The sequence below is a fragment of the Rhineura floridana genome, chromosome 2 (genome assembly GCF_030035675.1).
Source record: "Rhineura floridana isolate rRhiFlo1 chromosome 2, rRhiFlo1.hap2, whole genome shotgun sequence".
Lineage (NCBI taxonomy): Eukaryota > Metazoa > Chordata > Lepidosauria > Squamata > Rhineuridae > Rhineura > Rhineura floridana.
This window is the reverse complement of record NC_084481.1, coordinates 214,745,369-214,769,433: the sequence shown is the minus strand read 5'-3', so window position 1 is coordinate 214,769,433 and position 24,065 is coordinate 214,745,369. Positions and strand designations below refer to the sequence as shown.

The 24,065-nt window shown below is 44.4% G+C and overlaps 1 protein-coding gene across 4 annotated transcripts in view; it reads left to right on the top strand.

The window, feature by feature from the left end:
• DEGS2 (delta 4-desaturase, sphingolipid 2) overlaps positions 1-24,065 on the top strand; it is a 53,830-nt gene that overhangs the window by 21,058 nt on the left and 8,707 nt on the right. For 2 of the 4 annotated variants that reach the window (XM_061612154.1, XM_061612155.1), the window contains one exon: positions 21,172-21,914. In XM_061612154.1, coding sequence (XP_061468138.1) covers positions 21,172-21,914 — 743 coding nt within the window. Of the gene's footprint in view, positions 1-8,850; positions 8,938-19,636; positions 19,716-21,171; positions 21,915-24,065 lie in introns of those variants that run through there. The other 2 variants (XM_061612156.1, XM_061612157.1) reach the window with 2 other exon arrangements.

The window sequence follows — 24,065 nt, the reverse complement described above, 5'->3', positions numbered from 1 at the left end:
AGAAAGTTTATAATGGGGTTTGGAGAAATAGCAAGCCCACTGCATGAATTAACACAGAAAAAGTGTGCTGAGTGCGTGAGATGGGATGAAAGGTGTCAAAAAGCTTTTGACCAACTGAAGCAAGCATTGTGCCAGAGTCCTGTGTTGATAGCTCCAGACTGTGAGCAGCCATTCATCGTGGTGACGGATGCGTCAGATTTGGTTCTTTGAGTTGTGCTGATGCAAGAGAGGGAAGGCATCCCATTGCATATCTGAGTTGATTTGCTTATGTGGGGCCGACAATAAACTAATTACCAATTGGGCGATGGGAATCCCTTCGACCGTATCTATGAGAGGGACTATAAATTTCTCTCTCAGAGACTGGTATAAAGGGCAGAAAAACATGTAATGGACTAGATCTTCGGGGACCGTACAGCCATTGATCCAGTGGCGTTCTGCATATGGTGTGCCATCATACCTGCTTTGTAAAAATGCAGTCAGCATGGTTTGGAATCTTAATTCCGTGAAGGCCCTGCGGAGAGGTGCACATGTCAAAATATCAAGATAGGGAGCCCAAGCGTGGTTAGGTTTAATGTATGGGAACCATAAGGAAAAGGGTGCAGTGGCTATCAAAGCCCTGTCTTGCTGCGCATCATAATCAAAGATCCTATTGCGCAGTTCAGCATGGTTAAAGTTCTTAATATTATTTCGAGTGAGATCGTAATGGGACGCTAGCTCATCAAATTTAGCTGCCCAAGCCCCTTTCTCCAATTGGTCTTCCCAACACAGTTTCACAGGAGATGGGGTCTCCAACAAGGACAATTTTTTCCAAAAACGAAGGAATGCAAGGTCGGTAAAGATGGTAGGCCAAGCTCAGCCCTGATGTGTGCTGAGGGGGTGCCTTTAGGAAGCCCCATAATCTGTTTCAAAAAAGAATTTTGAAGAACTTCAAGATTAGGGCATACAGGGTACCCCCACAGTTCTATCCCATAAAGGATTTTGGGGAGAATTTTGGCCACAAAGAGTTTGGTCATTGGTCTTATTAAATTGGCCACCATGGGAATAAAAGAATTTCTTTAGTTGGCCGCAAGATCTGGAGGCCTGAAGCTTAACGCATTCCAAGTGGGGGGTCCACACCAGATTATTGCTGAAACAAATACCAAGATATTTAAAGGTATTTACCTGTTCTAATGGCTGACCATCTAGGGTCCAAATTGACATTGTTCTATTATACTTCCCACAGACCATGATTTTAGATTTAGTATGATTGACCTGTAAATGTTGGGCCTCACTATATTCTTGCAGTCGAGACAGCATTCTTTTGAGTCCAATCTTATTTAATGAAAGGAGAACCAGGTCATCTGCATAAAGTAATGCTGAGATCTTCCTGAGCTTTACTGTGGGGGGGGGGAAGGCAGGGGAGGTCATTGAGGGAATAATATCATTAATGAAGAAGTTAAACAAAAAAGGGGCCAGGATACATCCTTGCTTTACACCTCTTTTAACGGGGATTTCGTGGGAGAGGGATCCGTTTAGACCTAAGCGGATCCTTAGGAATGTATCCTGGTGCAGGACTTGGAGGAGCCACAGTAATCTCTTCTCGATACCTGCCTGATTGAGTTTCTGCCATAGTAGTGTCCTGTCGAAAGAGTCAAAAGGCCGCTGAGAAATCGATAAATGCCAAATATAGGGACTTAAACACCCCTGTTTTGATCTTGCTTATAAGGTGCTGTAATACAAACACGTGATTGAGAGTGCTTCTGCCTTCTCTAAACCCTGCCTGTTCTTCATAAATAATGGAGCGGCTATTTTCCCACTCAAGTAATTTATTTAGTAAGAATCGCCCATATAATTTAGATGTCACGTCCAGCAAGCTGATCGGTCTATAGTTACGTGGATCAGAGGGGTCGCCTTTTTTAAATATGGGTATCACAATGCTGGTGTGCCAGCCTGGGGGAATGGTACTGGTGTCATTGATCTTTGTGAAAAGTATTGCGAGAATGGGGCTCCACCATAAGGGATCGAGTAAAAATAACTCAGGTGGAATCATGTCCTCTCCTGGGGCTTTCCCTGGTCGGAGAGAGGATATTAAGTCTCCAATATCCACACATGTAACTGGTGGCCAGGGGGGTAAATCAGAGGGAACTACCTTAGTGTTTGGGGATATTGAGACTGAGTTCCCAAAAATTAAGCGAAAATGAGAAGTCCAGGTTTCCAGGAGGATTGGTGGCACCGGTACTGAAACATTTTGGGACAACCCTCCCCGGGCCAGTCTCCAGAACTCCACGTCATTCCCTTGCAGAGCAGCAAGACCCAATGAGTGCCAACTATTGGCAATAAAGATTAGTTTTTTCTCATTAAGAAGTTTCTTATATTCCCTTTTCAAAAAAAGGAGACAAGAAACTGCTGCTTCTGAGTGATGGCGTCTAGTGAATTTTATTTGGGTACAGAGTTCTCTTTTTTTGGCTTGACAGACCTTATCGTACCATGGTTTGGAGCCCTGGGAGGGTCTAGGGGCAATTGATGTAGAGACTAGGGGTTTAAGGGTTGAAATGACCTCCTCGTACGTCAGGAGGATAGCATTTGGAGAGGAGAGGACCTTTTGGCGTAGCTCAGTTAGCTTTGTGGCCGCCAAGGATTGTCTTATGGTAGCCTCTATAGCTTGAGACCATTTAAGGTGTCCATTGCAAATCATCTAATAGCGGCATCGATGGGTGAGGAACAATGTGGTAGAGAGGGCCGTGGAAGGATAGTTTCAGGGGAAGATGGTCACTGTCAGGTCTATCTCCTATAGATAGTTCCCCGACAAGGCTAATCAATGAAGGGGAACCCAATACATAGTCCACCACACTAGCTCCCTTACTAGATATATAAGTGAAGAAACCTTTGGAGGAATCCAGGTGGGTGCCATTTAGGCAAATTAGTTGGAATTTGATCAACCTCCTGAATAAAGCTAAACCGTTTCTATTGGTTAGCCTATCTCAGGAAGCTCGGGGCAGAAGCGCTAGCTCGCAGGGGGTGAAGTCAAGAGTATCATAAATTCCTGGATAGCTAACACCCATCCTGGCATTGAAATCCCCTCCCACAAGCAAAGAACACAGGGGGGATTCACATAGAACATTATCGATAAAATCATCAAATTCCTGCCACTTTAACATCATTTGTGAAGAACGCAAGGGAGGGAGATAGACATTGATACAGATAAAAGGTGGGAAATCTGAGGTAGGTGTTATATGAAGAGCTTGACAGAAATCGGGAGCTGCACAGGGTAATTCCACGGCGAGCACATTCATAGAAGTGGCTATCAGAATTGCAAGGCCGCCACTGCCACGGCCCACGTTAGCAGAGCGCTTCGCCGGTTTAGACCAAGATTTAAAGCCATCAATGAGGATATGGTTTTCTTCAAGTAGCCATGTCTCTTGTAAGCAGACCAAGTCAAAAGATTGGAGAAAGGTGATTAATTCCAGGTCTGCCGCCTTATTATTCTAACCGGATATGTTCCAAAAGACGAAGTTTGTAAGGGACAGAGGCGAAACAGCGCTGTCTAGGGAGGACTTTATCGGGGGTAAAGTCGACACAACAGAGGGCCGATCTTGTCATTCCCTGTCATCTCTCAGGGGTGTGATTTGATCCATTTCTAAACTGTGAATACAGACGTTGGAGAATGGCGGGCTATTGTAACGTAATGGAGATTGTGGTGCGTGGAAGATCTTGACTGGAGACCCCAATTCCTCCGGGTCCAAGCGGGTCATGTCAATCCATGTCAGGTTGTCAGAAGATTTTGGTCTAGCAGCAATTGTAATCCTGTCTCGGAGGGCTGGAATGTTGTCGGTCCCTCCATGTTTGCTTTGGTTAGGATTGTTGGCTTGCAGGTCTGACAAATCCATTCTAAGACGGTCTAGTCTACGGATTATTGCCAGCTGTTCCTCCTTGGGTAAGTCCCCGAAAGCTTCCAACAGCTGTAGATCCTCTGGTTCACGTGGATCATCGGAGGGAGCAGTTGGAGGAACTTGAACTTCTAGTGGAGTAAGAGAATGTAAAGTGACTGGAGGATGGGTTGGCGGATTCATCTCAGGTCTGACCAATTGTGGAATAGTTCTTGGCTTATAGGTCGGAGATGTATGAGGGAAAGGGAAGAGAGGCTGCGAGGGAGCTGCATTTTCGAAATACCATCGAATGTGTATACCAGAGTTTCCTAGGCGCTCTTTTAGGCTATAGACCATTTTTACAATGGCTGGATTCTTAAAGGTAACAATTGTTTTCACAGTCTTGTAGCTGTTATAAAGAAAGTAGATATGTAGAATATCTGAAAGATGGAGCTGTGCTGGAAAAAAAGTGTTGTGTGCTCAGAAGCAATGTATTTCCACAAGGACAGTAAAACAGGCAATTGTGGGGTTAAGCCAGCAATGTGTTCGTGCCAAGGCCAAACTGCAGATGTTGCTGAGCAAGGGCACAGAATGAGATATAAGCGCTGGGCAAACCGAAAGCAAAGTGTGGGGGTTGTATTGGAGCTTGTGATTCTTGTAACTGAATGTCTTTTGGAATAAAGACTCTTAAACCTTTTAACGTGTCTGAATCTCTACCGGACCTGAAATCCTTTAACCGGGATACTCTTAGCAATCTCTTGTGCCAACTGGGTTCGCTGCATCACACAGAACAACAGGGGTTATGGGCCCAGCCTACCCAGCGTAATGCAGAGGTTGCAGGTTCGAAAAGACGTGTAAAGACTGTGGCCGAGTGTTGGAGAGGTGAGCAGAAGCGTGCTGCTGAGTATGGCTGTAGCTATGTCAGCTGGGTTACCTCTGGAGCGGCTTACAGAGAAGAATTACAGTAGCTGGAAACTACGGATGAAAGCATTCTTGACTAAAGAAGACCTCTGGAGGTGATTGATGCAGCCCCACCGGCGGCTCCGCAGAATGAATGGCTACACAAAGATGATAAGGCAAGAGCATTTATTATACTGTTGTTGTCAGACTCTCAATTGCTATATGTGCAGCATGAGCCGACTGCTAAGCAAATGTGGTCTGTATTAAATGGGATCCATGTGAGACAGACAGCGGGATCTAAAATATTTCTGGCCCGGAAGTTATATCAGATGAGACTGGAAGAAGGCTGTTCCATGTCTGAGCATCTAATGGAATTCAGACGGCTGTTCGCGGAATTAGAGGAGAGAAACGTGACACATTCTAGGCTTCAAAGGGTGTTTATAATATTGTCCTCTCTTGATAAATCCTGGGATTCCCTTGTGACGTCGATCGAAGCAATGCCTGAAGCCGGTCTTAATGAGGAATATATACGTCTAAACTTCTTCAGGAATGGCAGAGAAGAGAAGAATTAGCAAAGACGGAGCAAGAAAGAAGCAAGAAGCAGAACTTCAAAGACACAGTGAATGGGCAGAAAGCATGTTATTCCTGTGGAACTACAACGCACTTACAGCGAGACTGTGCAGCCAAGCGTGGCAGATGAGGCTGGCAGCAATCGAGCGTGAAACTGGTGAGTGAAAGAGCTCATAAATCAGAACCTTGTGAGTGGATTTGTGATTCGGGAGCTTCTCACTGTTTGATAAATGATCCAGAACTGTATCATACATCAAGATCCGTGTCTGAGACTGTGGTATTGGTGGATGGATCAAGAAGAGAGGTGTTGGCTAGAGGAACATTGAAATTAAGTAAGCTGAAAACGATAATAACAGATGTATTGTGTGTTCCGCAATTGGATTGTAATATACTATCTGTCAAGAAACTGAATGAAATGGGTTATTCTGTATTATTTGACAAAGGGAAATGTAAAGTGATTAAGAACAATGTGGTATGCTTACAGGGGGTTCGGGACAGGGAATTATTTCATATGACTATGCATGCGATGAAAAGGAAACAGGCTGATAGCAAGCAGGTTGTAAAACATGAGGGGAATAGCAGAAATGCTCCGGAGAAAGCAATTGTAACATGCCCGCTTGCAGCTTTCACGGCTAAGTTAATAAATCATGAAATAACACAGGAGGAACCATCCTCCATAGATGAAATCAGGCGATTGCCTTTGACTGAACAGGAGAAATGGCAAATGGCTATGCAGGAGGAGATGCAAGCCATGGAAAACAATGGAACATGGACTTTATGTAACCTACCCACAGAAAAAAGGGCCATAGGATGCAAATGGGTGTTCAAAAGGAAACGCACCAGTTCGGGGGAGGTACAAAGATACCGGGCAAGATTGGTGGCTAAGGGATTTACCCAACAATATGGCACAGATTATGATGCAGTATTTGCACCAGTGGTGAAACACGAATCTGTACATATTTTGTTGAAGCTGGCTGCAATGCAGGATATGAAAATAAACCACTATGACATAGGCACGGCTTTCTTACATGGAGATTTAAAGGAGGAGATTTATATGGAACAACCTCCAGGTTTTGTATTGCAGAAAGGGTTAGTCTGCAAACTAAATAAATCTCTATATGGGCTACATCAAAGCGCCCGATGCTGGAATGAGAAATTAGATCAAGTGTTGCAGGGCATGGGATTCAAACGCTGTGAATCAGACACGTGTGTGTATGTGAAAGGGAAAGTGACAAGAACCTCCTCCTATTGCGCTGTGTACGTTGATGATATTTTATATATTTATCAAGATGATCAGGAGGAACAGGACTTCTATGAAAGCCTGCGCAGGCAAGTGGATACTAAGAGGTTAGGTCCAGTAACACATTACCTGGGCACAGACATTGATAGAGATTGCTGATGGCAACATAATGCTTAGACAGGAAGGGAAAATAAAACGGCTGCTGGAGGACTGTAAAATGTCAGAATGTAACGCCGTCCAGACACCTATGACGGTTACATTCCAACAGGACCCGAAAGACACTCCTTGTGTCGATCCAGCTCTGTATAGACGAGTACTGGGTAAATTGCAATATCTGGTTAAAATATCAAGACCAGATATTTGCAATGCTGTCAGTATATTGAGCAGGAAAGTAGAGCAACCGTCTGAGGCTGATTGGCAAGGGATGAAGCGGGTATTGCGCTATTTACAGGGCACGAAGACAAAGGGTCTAGTTCTCTCTGTTGAACACAAAGGGGGTTTAGAGTGTTACGTGGACGCAGGTCACGCAGGTGAGCTGGAAAGCCGAAAGTCAACCACAGGCATAATTGTAATGCTACATGGATCCGTGGTTGACTGGAGCAGTAGGAAGCAGGCTGTAGTTGCCACTTCCAGTTCGGAAGCTGAATATGTTGCTTTGTCCAGTGCTTGTAATGAACTTCAATGGTTCGAAATATTTATGCAGGAAGTGGGCATGGATGTAAGGATGCCTATTACAGTCCATGAAGACAATCAAACGTGCATTAAAATGGCCACCTCAGAGGCACACACTAAGCGGACAAAGCACATAAGTGTGAGGTATCATCACGTCAGAGATAACATAAAAAATGGGTTTATCAACATAACATATTGCAGCACTGATAACATGTTAGCAGATATAATGACCAAGCCATTGTGTGAGGACAAGTTCACCAAATTAGTGAAAATGCTTGGTGTCCTAAATTCATGTGAATAAAGAAACTGAGTGTGTGTAAACTGATGAAATGGAAATGAATTGAAATGGGATGGAAAACAATGTAATGTAAAATTGTCCACTGTCTTGTGGGGGTGGGGGCTGTTGTGTGTTCAGAAGCAATGTATTTCCACAAGGACAGTAAAACAGGCAATTGTGGGGTTAAGCCAGCAATGTGTTCGTGCCAAGCCAAACTGCAGATGTTGCTGAGCAAGGGCACAGAATGAGATATAAGCGCTGGGCAAACCAAAAGCAAAGTGTGGGGGTTGTATTGGAGCTTGTGATTCTTGTAACTGAATGTCTTTTGGAATAAAGACTCTTAAACCTTTTAATGCGTCTGAATCTCTACCGGACCTGAAATCCTTTAACCGGGATACTCTTAGCAATCTCTTGTGCCAACTGGGTTTGCTGCATCACACAGAACAACAAAAAGGGCTCCAAAATTTTCCAAAACTGAAATTTACTAAGATGTTGCTCCTGCTTTCGAGGGGGCTTAGGATAATTGAGGAAGACCAGTTTGTTCTGTACCAGGATCAAGTTCCAGTACCATTTTGCCTGAAAAATACATGGCGGGGCCTCCTGTACTGCCAAAGGAGAACTAGGACTGGGAGCCGGTTTATGGGACAGGGGCCGGGCTGGAGGAGGGGCGGAAGGGACGCTCACCAGTGGAGTTGGAATAGTGGTAGTAATACCAGCCATGTATTTCACTTTAGCACTTCCCTGTTCCTTAAAATTCGCTGGAGAGCGGGTCCCTCTGGGGGATTGAAAAGTCCCGTTGGATAGAGATTTTAGGAGAGCAAAGAGCGGTTTAAAGTTTAGTTTCTTGTAGCAAGGTTGTTTAAAGTTCTTAATATTCTTTGTGTTTTTTTGTGATACGTTCCTTCGACAACAAGAAGTTGGATGATGTTTGGTCTTTCCTAGCCTCGAATAGGGGGCTGGAAGGTGGGCTTCTTTGGCTTAGTTTTCAGCTTCCTGGGGAGCTTAGCGCTAACATCTCCTGCTTGGGTCACGTTGTCAGACTTAAGTGTTTTGGCAGCTGACACCAGTGTATTTAGGAGGGCGTTGCATTCAAAGAGGAAGGTTTTAATACTTTCTAATTCATCCAAAATCAAAAGGGACCATCCTACCAGGGAGTTGTTGTTAGATTTTACTTCCAAGGAAGGGACTGATATATTCCTTGCAGACTTGGCAGAATCGAGAGAAAGTGGGGATGATCGTGCTGGTTCTGTAGCAAGGAGCGTGGGCTCTGGAGAATGATGGTTGTCTGCCAGTGCAAGCTCCCCTGCCAAGGACAGGGAAGGAGGGCCTCCTTTCAGCTCGTAAATGTCATTTATGTGGTCCAAGGACCAGTCCATGATAGGAGGCGGAGGAGGCAAGTGAGGGGGAGGCGACAAAGGCCTTTCTGTAAAGAGGTAAGTTTCCGTTGAAGATGGGAAAAATTGGGTGATCTTTGGCTGTAAATCAGGTGGAGGAATTTCAACCAACTGAAATTTCCCCTCAAGTTCTTTGCACTTTTTCCTTTTTAAAACCATGTTGTAGGAAACATAAAACAGACACACAAGGTGGAAAAATTATCTGTCTTGGATAATGACTTTATCAGTAGAAAAACGCCTTGCCTCTTCGGGTTTCTGCTTCTGTTTCAGCTTCTACTAGTAGAAATGTTCGGTGTTGGGCACTCCCCAAACGCTGCGTTTAATGGTGACAGGTTTATGCCCGTCTAACAATAAAACAATAAAACTCTGAACAGCAAAAACACATTCCAGAGCGGGGGAGGCAGGGAGGCTAAACCGGGAAACTAATAGCCTACTATCTGCTGCAGTAGCCCTTTTTTAAACTGTTAAAATAGTTCATAGGAAGAGAGCTGTAAAATGAGCTGCGTACCTGCCTCCATCTTGCCCGGAAGCAAGTAATCTTGTTATTTCCTGGTGTTATCAAATAAATATTTTTATTGGTTTACCTAAAGCCTGATCCTTGGCTGGGGATTCACAGACCAGAAGGGAGGGCAGGGTATTTACCAAGGTGGAGAAACAGTATGAAATGGTGGCAGCGGTGAAGAGATAGTGTATCATCAAGTATCCAGGGCAACCCAGGGCTGTATGCTTTATAGACAAAGATACAGGGGGGTTGTGGATGGCAAGGGCACCCAGACACAAAGTAACAATAAGCCATAGGGAGACTAAGATGAAGTCTCTAGCAGTATTGTTTACAGGAAGTGGCTGGTGGTGCTGCCTAGCAGTGGGATCTTGTGAGATCTGTGCTAGGGTGAGCTAAAGAAAAATAAAAACTATGTTTCTCCCTGGTGGGAGCCACGGGTGGGAGCCTGACAGGTGGTGCCAGGGGAGGGACATTGCAGACACCAGTTGGGGAAGGCCAGCATAAACATTTGTGGATCAGAATCCACTTACATGGCTACCAGTGGAGACCTTGGACAGCTCCGTGAAAGTTCAGTCTAAACCCAAGAGCGGTTTCACTGCCCCACTGACAACAGAGGCAGCAGTCTCCACTGGTGGCTTCCCTTCTGGAAATAGACCTAGGTGTGAATAACTTCAGTGGCTGCATTTGGAGGATCCTGTCAAGATGTGCACAAGCCTTTTGCCCATACATTTAGTCGTTTGGCTATGAGACCAGGAAGTCTGTAACCATAGCATCCCACTTCATATAAACCAGACATCTATGCTTACCAGGTTCGGAACAAGCCAGGATATACCAACTTTATCATGGTTTAATATCCTGGCTTGTTCCAAAGCTAGTTAACCATAAACGTCTGGGGTAGAAGAAATGGGATGCTATGGTTAATTCCAAACTTCCTGATGTAATTTCAACTAGCAGAAAAGTGACTGTGTGTGCAGGCAAAAGGCCATCTTAATAAGCTGATATATGATGGTCTGAACTGATCCAGCCTCTTGATGTTTTCTTTCACTGTGATTTCTCTGTAATTTTTCTTTCCTGCTATCCTTTTCATGCTTGGACCTCTTGTAAGTTGTTCACATTTTTCCTTTATTCTTTTTTTGCCTTTCAACTCTCCTCATGCTTATCTCCTTATTTTATTTGTGTCAAGGATTTTACACCAGCTCTTAACTTTTTAAAATTAATTTCCAAAGCAACATACAATAAAGCACAGTAAGAGGTCACATTGAAATTGAACATCTCAAAGCAAAGCAAACTTTAAACGCAATAATAGCTGTAAAAGTAATAAAATCCTGTATAAAACCCCAGTAGCACAACAGAAAAAATAAAAATAAAAATGGCTATTCATAAAACCTGAGCAAATCAGGTTTTCCAGCGCCTGTTATGAATGCTGAAAATGTGATCGGTGCACTTTGTCCCAAAACTATATATAACATTCTCTCTCTCTCTCTCTCTCTCTCTCTCTCTCTCTCTCTCTCTCTCTCTCTCTCTCACACACACACACACACACACACACACACACACACACACACACACACACACACACACACACACCCCACACACACACACACAACACACACACCACACACACACACACACTGGTCATACTTCATACTTTTATTGGGACCAACAAAAATGGTAAGTACATTTTTAAGTTGCCCAGAATTCTTCATCAGGATTGATGTTAAGCCGAGACTCCAGGAATTATGCATATTTCAAGTTGCACTCAGGACTGTGTTGGGATGAAGAAGTAAATAATGTCTGATTCTCTGTTTTTTGAAAAAATTAATCCAGTTACCCTCTTTCCTATAGTGTTTAATAGCCCTGTGATCCCCCCCAAAAGAAAACTTCTAAAGACAAGGACAGGGAACCTATTAGAATATAGCTGATGGGAGTTGGAATCCAACAGCATTTGGAGGGCCACCAGTTCCCCATTCCTGTCTTAAGGCATTTTGAAAAATCCAAATGATATGTATACATCACCCCCCATTCTTTGGCTTTGCCTCTGGATAAAATTAGTCTGCCACAGTATAGTGCTGCAGTTTCATAAAAGGACTGATCTCTTCCATCCATTGCCTATGGAGATGAGCTATTGAGACATCATCCAATGGGCATTTCCATGAATACGAGACTCTATGCTTCAGCCCAGGATGTAAAGAAATCTTTGGGAACAGAATCCCACCAGGGCCAGCTCTACCATTGGGCAAAGTGAGGCTGCTGTCTCAGGCAGCTGGTGCTAGAGGGCAGGGAAAGTTGTTGGAGGACAGATCTGTGTGTGCCACACAACCAGTCCTACACCACCTAAGTTAACTTGCTGCCCTCAGGTTCTGTGGACGATGCTTTCGTAAGGGTGCATCTGCACTACACATTTAAAGCATTGTTATACCCCTTTAAACAGTCATGGCTTTCCCCAAAGAATCCTGGGCACTGTAGTTTCTTAAAGGGGCTGAGAGTTATGAGAAGACCCCTGTTCCCCTCACAGAGCTATAATTCCCAGAGTTCCTTGGGAAGAGGTTGTTACTGTAGCTCTGAGGGGAAAAGGGGGTCTCCTAACAACACTCAGCACCCTTCACAAGCTACATTTCCTAGGATTCTTTGGGAGAAGCCATGTAACAGAATACAACTTTAAAAATACAATGTGGATTGGGCCTAAGATTCAGCTGCCACTCTAGTTGGCTTCTGTGCATGGAATGGAGGCAGAGGTGCCATCTTGTCCTTTGCCTCAGGCAGCCAAAATGTCTTGGGTCAGCCCTGTATCTCACTTTAGTAACCTGGAATCCAGCCATGCCAAAGAGGTTTCTCTAATATAGAAGCTGCACTGTGTGGGGCCCTATACCCTGGGAGTAGGGTTGCCAGGTTCATGGCCTGTATCTTTAAGAGAAGAGAAAGTCAGCCAAGTGCAGGTGTTCTTGCAACACTGGGATAATGAGACAAACCACAAGGTGGAATTCTCCCTTCCCCCTGCACAAATTTTAAAGATACAGAAGACCTCTTGGTTGCCAGGCCCTTCCTCCTAATGCAAGTGGTGTGGGCTTAAATACACCCACCCCATCTACCTCCCACATGGCTGCATCAGCATGGTAGTGTACTGCACACCACGCCTAGCATTTCCCAAGATGGGTGTGTGTGTCAACCCTTTAGGGTGATGGCAGGAATGTGCACACAGCACACTAGTGTGCTGATATAGCAATGCAAGAGGTAAGTGGGCTGGGCAGGCTTATTTAAGCCCCCGCTGCCTGCATGGGCGGTGTTTCCTGAGTGTGTGGAGCTCCCATTCCACAATCCATGGCAGTGTTGAGTTGCTGGGCCCCATGATGATGCTGAAACATATCACGGAGCGAGAGCTCCACTCTCCCAGCTGAAGGAGGGCCCCCTGAGATGCTCTTCTGGGCTACAGGGGGCCTCTGCAAGTGCCCAATCTGGCTGCTCACTGGCACCAGGCCTGAGCTTCAGGGAGGCTTATTGCAAACACAGGCAATAGAAGGACAAGTGAAAGGCTTATTTTCATGCTGAAAATTAGGCTGTGAATACACTAGTTGCCTACAGCAAAGCATTTCCATTAGCCACACCTGGAGGGGGAATGGGTTGATCTGCTGATCAATTGTGAAATCTCTCTAAAGCTGATTAAAATCAACCACACACTTAAGCTGCTCCCACCAAGTTTTACACTAAAAAGGGGTGGGATGTGATATCCGTCATGTGTCCCCATTTTCAGAAGAGAGGTGAAAATGCACTGAAGCCAACAAAGCAGTGAGTGTGTTTCTACCCTGACATGAAAGGTACAGAGAGTTCTTGAAGTTTTCTCCTCTGTTCTCTTAGGTACCACTAGAGGGAGACCAGGCCAAGTTGTTGTTTTTCTTTTTTCCATCACTGTGCAGCACATCAGCCTGAAATTTTTACAGGACTGTCTCCCATCCAGCCCCAGGGCTTCAACGCAGGTAGCTTCAAAGGCAGGGGGAGTCAAAAGGGGTTGCTTAACTCTCCCCTTTCCCATCAAAATGTCTTACTTGAAAATATTCCTTAACCACCTTTCATCAGAATGATTACAGGGCACCGAACAAAAGAGCGAAAACAATTCCCACAACATACAAATGTGATATTAACAAACAATAAAAGACAGATGGAAAAGCATAAAATTAAGGACTAGGTGGAAAAACAGTTCAGGCTTAAAATTAAAGTTAAAATACTTGAAGCAAAAGGAAGGTCCTATGATGATGGCAATGATTTAGATCTCCGTCCCCTTCCCTTCCTTCCAAAGAAGCTCAGAGTGGCAATTGTAATGCTGGCACCAGATATGTCTCCTTGGGGAGGACTTTCCAAAGGTTGGGTGCTACCATTGAAAAGTCCCTCTCTCTTGTGACTACATAACATAGGTCTGTGGGGGGAAATCGTACTTGCAGAGGGGCCTCTGCAGAAGATCTTAAGACAAGGGCAGGTTGGTATTGCCTCCTGCAGCTGCTGTTCTCCCTTCAACTGCTTTCTCCGAAAGAATTGCTGCTATCTGCATGTGTGAATTTTGAGCAATGAAATGGCTGGGAAGGAAATGGTTAAACAACTCCTCTAAACTCGTTCTCTTTTCATCCTGAACTCACAGTTGCTTTGCCAGATAAGCTACATCAGTGTAGCTGCACAATTATTTTATTGGATAAAGTTATCTGATTAAAAGAAAAGAGAAACTGCACTGACGTGTAGTTCCGATTCCCCACCCCAAATAGGGCACTAACCTAGCTAACTAATGTATAATTTTAAGTTACAATTTTTTAAAAAACACACACGAAAGTCTTGCCTGCACCTCACAACAGCCCTGTGAGGTAGATCATTAACGTAATATATGTGGCTGGCACAAAGGCACACAAATCCATGGCAGAGGAAAGATTTGAATCTAGGTGCACATTTAACCCTCTGCTTCCGATACTGCAAGGTCAAGGAGAGAGGCCAGAGGTAAATTGATTATGCTGTAACAAACGCCTGTCGCCCTTCTGCCTCTCGGGAGCTGCCGCCCCTGCTAACACTACCTCCTCTTTCTTGGCGGTGCCGATAATAATGTCATGTTATTTAATTTAATTTTTGTAAATTGTATTGTTTTTATTGTATAATAATAATAATAATAAAGGGCACCTCCTTTTTTAAAGAATTGTGCCTTCATGATGATTTGTGCTCATGATGGTATTGGGGTGGTTATATGTGATTCTGCCTTCAATAGTGTTTGTGCCAGCAAAAGTATCGTGCCAAGTTAATTGCTTGGTTTCTGGTCAGTTCATGTCTTGTAACTGTTTATACCATAAATGTTTCTGGGTTGTTTTTGTTTTGTTTTTTGTCCTCCTTTTGTTGTGCTGTAGTGCAAAAGTACCCTTCCAGACAGTAATAATACAGTAACATTTGGGGAAGGATCTCAGAACAACTAATAACATGGAATGAGGGGACATGGCCCAGCATATAAATCCACCGGTCTGGAGGCCCACTGACTAAGCCACCCATTGTTGATGAAGCACACTCTGCCCCATAGAAGTTAAAAAACAATGGTTAGGCCTTAAGGTGCCACAAGGCAGTCTGGGTTGGATCCAGATTTCCCGAGAGTGGATTCCTAGAGCAGATGTCAGGAGATGAGAGGGGAGAAAAAAGCTTTTTGCAAATTCCTCCTTTCCCCTGCAGCCCTGTATGTTCCCACACCATTTGTTCTGGGGGGGTAGGCGAACCCTCTGGAAAGTTTTGGGAGGTGGCATGGGGAGCTGCAGAGGAAAAGGGGAATGGGTGAGACCTGCCTGCTTTCCCAACTGGGAGGCTCAGCTGGATCTTGGTCCCTTCTGCACATAAAAGGGTAAGACTAGATTCAACCATTGCTGAGATGGAATTTGCTGCTGGTTAACATATCTTCCCCTCTGGAATTAACCACATTTCACTGGCATTTGAGTTCTGTGAAAGAAAGGTGAGACATTTTGCTGTAAGTCCCTTAGGACAGAGAATGCTGTTTCCGGAGACATAATGCAATTAATTAATTCAAAATTAATTAATGGGAATCCTTAAAAAAAACATTGGAGTGTTTCCAGGAGTGATTTTTATTTATAGAATACATATTACAACCTTCTTAGTGAGACAACCTTGCACAGCAGGTTCTCAGAAGCTCCTTCCTTTGTTCCTTGTGATGACAGCAGCCACAGCTTCAAGGGCCTACACCACTCTTAGGTACTTGTGGATTTGTCACAGTTGTGGTTAGATCTCTAGTGTACTATGAAAGCACACCTCTTCTCTGCCCTTTGTGCACCTGTAGACAGCGCAGTGCTGATCATTCCAAAGTTAAAAGATGTGTCATGAATTATCCTCCTTTATAATGCACAACTTAAAACAGGGCTGAGGAAGCTGTGGCCCTCCAGATGTGGTTGGACTACAGCTCCCATCATCCCTCATCATTGGCCATGCTGGCTGGAGCTGATGGGAATTGGAATCCAATAACCTCTGGAGGGCTGCCCCTGATTTAAAATAACCTCAGATCTTGTCTGCCTGTTAGCGACATTGCCATGCTCCATAGATTCTGTGGTGACTCCGAACCAGGTTCTACAAGGTTTCCCAAATTCTGCTTTTGAAAGGTGATGTTAAAGCCGTGAGGTCCTGGAAGCAAAATTTAGGTTGCTAGGTAGGATGCTGAAAGCCAGGACCTCCAAGGTGGCTTTCTCTGAAATGCTACCGGTTCCACGCGCAGGACCAGCCAGACAGGCCCAGCTTTGCAGTCTCAATGCGTGGATGAGACGATGGTGTCGGGTGGAAGGGTTTGGATTTGTTAGGCACTGGGGAACATTTTGGGACAAGCCGGGCCTGTACAAAAGGGACGGGCTCCACTTGAACCAGAATGGAACCAGACTGCTGGCACTTAAAATTAAAAAGGTGGCAGAGCAGCTTTTAAACTGACTGAGGGGGGAAACCCGACAGGAGCTGAGAAAGGTCCGGTTCAGAATAAACCTCCCCCCTGGGATAAAAACCAAAGAAATGATGAAATTTTAAAAGGGGTAGGCCTAGAAGTAGGCATTGTGAGAGCAGGGGCACAGGATATAAATTCAGAAGAGCAAAATTACCACAGGCCTAACCACAAGTGCCAAAGACACTTGAAGAGAGACACTGCTTACAAGTGCCTGTACGCTAATGCTAGGAGCCTCCGAACCAAGATGGGAGAACTGGAGTGCTTGGTCTTAGAGGAGAGCATTGATATAGTGAGCATAACGGAGACCTGGTGGAATGGAGAAAACCAGTGGGATACGGTTATCCCTGGATATAAACTATATCGGAAGGACAGAGAAGGACGTATTGGTGGCGGAGTCGCTCTATACGTGAAAGAAGGCATTGAATCCAGCAAGCTCGAAACCCCAAAAGAGGCAGACTCCTCCACAGAATCGTTGTGGGTGGTGATACCATGCCCCAGGAGGGACTTAATACTGGGAACGATCTATCGTCCCCCTGATCAAAATGCTCAGGGAGACCTTGAGATGAGATATGAAATTGAGGAAGCATCCAAACTAGGAAATGTGGTAGTAATGGGTGACTTCAACTACCCGGACATAGACTGGCTGCATATGTGTTCCAGTCATGACAAAGAAGCAAAGTTTCTAGATATTCTAAATGACTATTCCCTAGACCAGTTGGTCATGGAACCGACCAGAGGGACAGCAACCCTGGACTTAATCCTCAGTGGGGACCGGGACCTGGTGCGAGATGTAAGTGTTGTTGAACCGATTGGGAGCAGTGACCACAGTGCTATTAAATTAAACATACATGTAACTGGCCAATTGCCAAGAAAATCCAACACGGTCACATTTGACTTCAAAAGAGGAAACTTCACAAAAATGAGGGGATTGGTAAAAAGAAAGCTGAAAAACAAAGTCCAGAGGGTCACATCACTCGAAAATGCTTGGAAGTTGTTTAAAAACACTATATTAGAAGCTCAACTGGAGTGCATACCGCAGATCAGAAAAGGTACCGCCAGGGCCAAGAAGATGCCAGCATGGTTAACGAGCAAAGTCAAGGAAGCTCTTAGAGGCAAAAAGTCTTCCTTCAAAAAATGGAAGTCTTGTCCAAATGAAGAAAATAAAAAAGAACACAAACTCTGGCAAAAGAAATGCAAGTAGACAACAAGGGATGCTAAAAAAGAATTTGAGGAGCACATCGCTAAGAACATAAAAACCAACAACAAAAAATTCTATAAATACATTCAAAGCAGGAGACCATCTAGGGAGACTATTGGACCCTTGGATGATAAGGAAGTCAAAGGTGTACTAAAGAACGATAAGGAGATTGCAGAGAAGCTAAATGAATTCTTTGCATCTGTCTTCACAGTGGAAGATATAGGGCAGATCCCTGAACCTGAACTAACATTTGCAGGAAGGGATTCTGAGGAACTGAGACAAATAGTGGTAACGAGAGAGGAAGTTCTAAGCTTAATGGACAATATAAAAACTGACAAATCACCGGGCCCGGATGACATCCACCCGAGAGTTCTCAAAGAACTCAAATGTGAAATTGCTGATCTGCTAACTAAAATATGTAACTTGTCCCTTGGGTCCTCCTCCGTGCCTGAGGACTGGAAAGTGGCAAATGTAACGCCAATCTTCAAAAAGGGATCCAGAGGGGATCCTGGAAATTACAGGCCAGTTAGCTTAACTTCTGTCCCCGGAAAACTGGTAGAAAGTATTATTAAAGCTAGATTAACTAAGCACATAGAAGAACAAGCCTTGCTGAAGCAGAGCCAGCATGGCTTCTGCAAGGGAAAGTCCTGTCTCAGTAACCTATTAGAATTCTTTGAGAGTGTCAACAAGCATATAGATAGAGGTGATCCAGTGGACATAGTGTACTTAGACTTTCAAAAAGCGTTTGACAAGGTACCTCACCAAAGACTTCTGAGGAAGCTTAGCAGTCATGGAATAAGAGGAGAGGTCCTCTTGTGGATAAGAAATTGGTTAAGAAGCAGAAAGCAGAGAGTAGGAATAAACGGACAGTTCTCCCAATGGAGGGCTGTAGAAAGTGGAGTCCCTCAAGGATTGGTATTGGGACCTGTACTTTTCAACTTGTTCATTAATGACCTAGAATTAGGAGTGAGCAATGAAGTGGCCAAGTTTGCTGATGACACTAAATTGTTCAGGGTTGTTAAAACAAAAAGGGATTGTGAAGAGCTCCAAAAAGACCTCTCCAAACTGAGTGAATGGGCAGAAAAACGGCAAATGCAATTCAATATAAACAAGTGTAAAATTATGCATATTGGAGCAAAAAATCTGAATTTCACATATACGCTCATGGGGTCTGAACTGGCAGTGACCGACCAGGAGAGAGACCTCGGGGTTGTAGTGGACAGCACGATGAAAATGTCGACCCAGTGTGCGGCAGCTGTGAAAAAGGCAAATTCCATGCTAGCGATAATTAGGAAAGGTATTGAAAATAAAACAGCCAATATCATAATGCCGTTGTATAAATCTATGGTGCAGCCGCATTTGGAATACTGTGTACAGTTCTGGTCGCCTCATCTCAAAAAGGATATTATAGAGTTGGAAAAGGTTCAGAAGAGGGCAACCAGAATGATCAAGGGGATGGAGCGACTCCCTTATGAGGAAAGGTTGCAGCATTTGGGGCTTTTTAGTTTAGAGAAAAGGCGGGTCAGAGGAGACATGATAGAAGTGTATAAAATTATGCATGGCATTGAGAAAGTGGATAGAGAAAAGTTCTTCTCCCTCTCTCATAATACTAGAACTCGTGGACATTCAAAGAAGCTGAATGTTGGAAGATTCAGGACAGACAAAAGGAAGTACTTCTTTACTCAGCGCATAGTTAAACTATGGAATTTGCTCCCACAAGATGCAGTAATGGCCACCAGCTTGGACGGCTTTAAAAGAAGATTAGACAAATTCATGGAGGACAGGGCTATCAATGGCTACTAGCCATGATGGCTGTGCTGTGCCACCCTAGTCAGAGGCAGCATGCTTCTGAAAACCAGTTGCCGGAAGCCTCAGGAGGGGAGAGTGTTCTTGCACTCGGGTCCTGCTTGCGGGCTTCCCCCAGGCACCTGGTTGGCCACTGTGAGAACAGGATGCTGGACTAGATGGGCCACTGGCCTGATCCAGCAGGCTCTTCTTATGTTCTTTAAGTGTGCTTGGCAAAACTGGCCAAGGCTAGTTCATCACAAATCATAAAATTATTAACTTCTTGTTAATAATTGTTTTAACCCAGCTTTAGGAGTCCAGTCCAACTAACACTGAACAGCGATGGGAAGGTGTCGGGCTCTGAACGAGAGCATTGGGCCAATGAGGTAGGAAGAGGACAAAGTGGAGAATAATATATATAGATCCTCTGGCCAGGTGGTGGTTCCTGCTTGATGTACTAATAGCTGAGCGCGAATTCCTGCCACTATCAAAGTCTGCTATGACTTCTAAATGTTTGCCATTTCCTCTTGAAAGCAGAATGATAAACATGGGGATCTGTCTCTGAGTAGGGTTAGAATTATGTGCAAGGTCAAATGGATAAACTTAATATCAGTCTTTGGCTAAAAGGCTGCCTGGATATGTTCTGAAGGCACATAAGGCAACTACCTTGCTGAAGCTAAGCAAGAATTTGGTCAGTGCCTGGATGGGTGACCATCTGAGAATACCACGTGCTGGTTTTGGTGTACAAAGCCCTATACAGCTTGAGATCAGGATACTTGAAAGATTATCTTACCCCTTATATACCTAGTCAGTCATTGCGCTCTGCAGGTGAGGTCTCCTGCAGATACCATCTTATTGGGAGTTCCACTCTGCCCAACATAGGAAGTGGACCTTTAGAATTGTGGCATCACCCTTTGGAATTTCCTCACCTTAAATAAATATTAGACAGGCTCCATCTCTTATCTTTTCGGCACCTACTGAACACTTTTCTTTTTCAAGAAGCCTTTTAAGTAGAGACCTTATCCTAGTCTGCATCTGTGTTGGAATTGTTTTTAAGGTGCTTTAAAAAGATTGTTTAAAAGATGTTTTTAATTTGTTTTGTTTGAAATATGTTTTTAGTGTGAAGGGCGGGATATAAATTTAATAAAATAAAATAGTGTTTTCCACCTTGAGATCCATGAAATGAAAGAAAGGTGGGACGTAAGTAGTCTAGACAATTTTCAGCCACTCCCCATAGGTTAGTGGCAGAGCATCTGCTTGGCATGCAAAAGATCACAGGTTTAGTCCCTGTCATCTCTAGATAGGGCTAGGAATGTCTTGTCTGAAAATCTGGAAAGCTGCAGCCAGTCAGTGTACGTGATACTGGACTAGCTCGACCAATGATCTGACTCACTTCCTATGTTCTACCCCTCTAAGTGAGGTGGATGGGAGTTTTCACAAGTTTTGCTTGGAGCATAGAAATGTAGGAAGGTGTTTTATACTGAATCAGACCATTGTTCCATCTCACTCAGTATCGTCTACACTGACTAGCAGAGGCTCTCAAGGTTTTCAGGTGAGAGATTTTTGCAAGCCCACCTGGAGATGCTGGAGATTGAACATGGGACCTCCTGCATGCAGACACCCTACCACACCCCTATGGCTCTTCCCCAGTGAGGAAGTTAATTACCTTGCAGTACATCTTTTCTTTGCTTATGATGCATTGAGGTCTAGTTGATGTGGGCTGGATGGCCTGATTGTTAGGGTTGGAGAGATTGGACTAGATGGCTTCATAGATCACAGTTATCTGAATGGATGCTAGCCAGTTCTGACTGTATATAACCAAACATTTCTTTTCCTCATCAGCAAAGTACCCAGCCATCAAGTCTCTGATGGGACCCAATCCCTATTTAAAATGGATTGTGACAGGAATGGTTTTCACCCAGCTTCTGGCCTGCTATCTGGTGAGAAACCTTTCCTGGAAGTGGGTGTTCTTCTGGGCCTATGGTTTTGGGGGCTGCATCAACCACTCCATGACACTAGCGATCCATGACATCTCTCACAACGTTGCCTTTGGCAACAAGCAAGCCAAGTGGAATCGGTGGTTTGCAGTCTTTGCCAACTTGCCCATTGGACTTCCCTACTCCGCCTCCTTCAAGAAGTATCACATCGACCACCATCGTTATCTTGGTGGACACACTTTGGATGTGGACATCCCCACTGACTTTGAGGGCTGGTTCTTCTGTACTCCCTTTCGGAAGCTGATCTGGCTGATCTTCCAGCCCCTTCTTTATGGCCTGAGACCGTTGTATGTCAACCCCAAAACCATTACCGAGATGGAAATATTCAATGCATTGGCCCAGTTCTCTGTCGACTTGATGATCTACTACCTGTGGGGTTTGAAGCCTGTTGTTTATTTAATTGCGGGAACGCTGCTTAGCATGGGTTTGCATCCTATTTCTGGGCACTTCATAGCAGAACATTATATGTTCATGAAAGGATATGAAACTTATTCGTACTATGGACCCCTCAACTGGCTCACCTTTAACGTTGGTTATCATATGGAGCACCACGATTTCCCCAGCATTCCGGGATGTAAGCTGCCAATGGTAAGCCCTAGCATTCGATCCTTAAAGAAGCTGGATTGTGTATCATTATTAAAGCAATGTCATTCTAACACTCCCCATCCTGAAACCAGAGGTAGTGGTGCAGTTAGGTAATTTTAGACCTTGTGGGAGGGCGTCTCTGTGATGTTCCTGTATGTTAATGTAAATATGGTAAGTGCAGGTTTATTATAGGAAATATGGTAAGTGGAGTGAGTGAGAAGGGGGAGTACATGGGCTGTATAATGCTGGATGATGACTGGCTGTGTGTTTGAATGACTGATGGTATAAATGAGAGGATGACAGTTGAGTCGGGGGAGTTGTTGAGATATGGTAAGTGCAGGTTTATTATAGGAAATATGGTAAGTGGAGTGAGTGAGAAGGGGGAGTACATGGGCTGTACTTGAGTCGAGGGAGTTGTTGAGAAATATGGTAAGTGCAGGTTTATTATAGGAAATATGGTAAGTGGAGTGAGTGAGAAGGGGGAGTACATGGGCTCTATGATGCGGGATGATGATTGGCTGTGTGTTTGAATGGCTGACGGTATAAATGAGAGGATGACAGTTGAGTCGGGGGAGTTGTTGAGAGGTGGGTTGGTTGAAGGTGGTGGGTGTTGAAGGTTGTTGTAGAGAGAAGGTGTCTGTTGAGAGATTGGATTAGGAGTTCTGAGGCATATATTAAGAATTAAGAACATAAGAGAATCATATATGAAACCATACGCTTGTCAACAAAATATTTAAGTAATCTTGTTATTCCTAGTGTGAACAATAAACATTTTCTTGGTTTACTTAAAAGCCTGATTCCTTAGCTGGAGTGTACAGACCAGGGGGGAAGGCAGGGTAACCAAGGCTGGAAAAGAAATTGTATCTAATGGTGGCAGCGGTAAAGGAGGAGATATTGTATCAGCATTCAGTACCATAGAGCAACCCAGAGCTGTGAGCTTCATAGGCAAGAGGCTTCAGGGGGGTTGGGAATTACTTAAACACACAGACACAAGGTATCAAAATAGCCAGGAAGAGACTAAGGCACAGTCTAGAGGCTATACTGGATACACAGAGTGTTGGGTAGTGTGGCCTAGCACGGGGATCTTTTGAGAGCTGTGCTAGAGCAGAGAGAGGTAAAAATAAACATGATGATCCTGACTGCTGGTAGCCACGGGTGAGAGTGTCACAGGTGGTGCCAGGGGAAGGACGTCACAGTCTCATTAGATGGTAACATGCATTAGGGCTGTGGGACCAATCCAACCAAAGCCCCAGATCTTGGAAGATTACTTTTAAAAAGGAATAAATTGCAATTACATGGCCCCAAAAAGGAATAAATTACCATTACAATTACAATTGTTCTGTAAGGAATTGATTGCTTTACCGTTACTCAAACGTAATCACTACAAATAAAGTTGTTACTTAAAAAAAAAAATTAGACTGCCTGCAAGATGCTGGCTTTGGCTGCAGCACACCTAAGTAGCCTAAAACAACATTAAAAATAAACACAGAGAGAGAGAAAGGTAGCAGAATAATTATTTTTATGCAAAAGATAGCAGTGGTGGTCTCTCCACTGGTAAGGGAGGCGGGGGAGAGGCCACCACTCTGATTTTTGTGCGTTAAACCAGATGTAACACACACACACACTCAGCCAGCCAGCAAGCATCATGTCGCTCACTCAACCATCTCCTGGAAACTGCCCCCAACTAAGGCACACCCACCCAAGCAAGCACTTTTTCCTGGGTACAAAAAAGTTAAAACACTGCAAATGCAGCAAAGTAGCCAGGGAGGGTGGCGGAGGCTGCTTCGTGCACCAAGTGCAAATGCAGTATTAAGACACACAAAGACACACACTTTGTTGCCTCTCACTTCCACAGTTCTTTATGTCCATTCCGCTGCTGTCTCCTTCTCCTTCATCTACCTCCTTGCCCTCCAGCTCTTTTCTTCCTCCACTCCATTCTTCTTCACCACTGTCTATTTTTTAAACAAATGTTTTCTCCTCTCCACCCCCTCCCACTATCCGCTTCATTCCTCATCACCCCCTAAACACCCACAGAGTGCGAGGGAAGAGCCCAGAAGCCCAGTTTGAGGCACATTATTTTCATCCACAAATCAAAGACGCAGACTTCCCCTGCTCCCCCCAAGTAATGTCTAAAAGTAATGCTGGAAACATGAC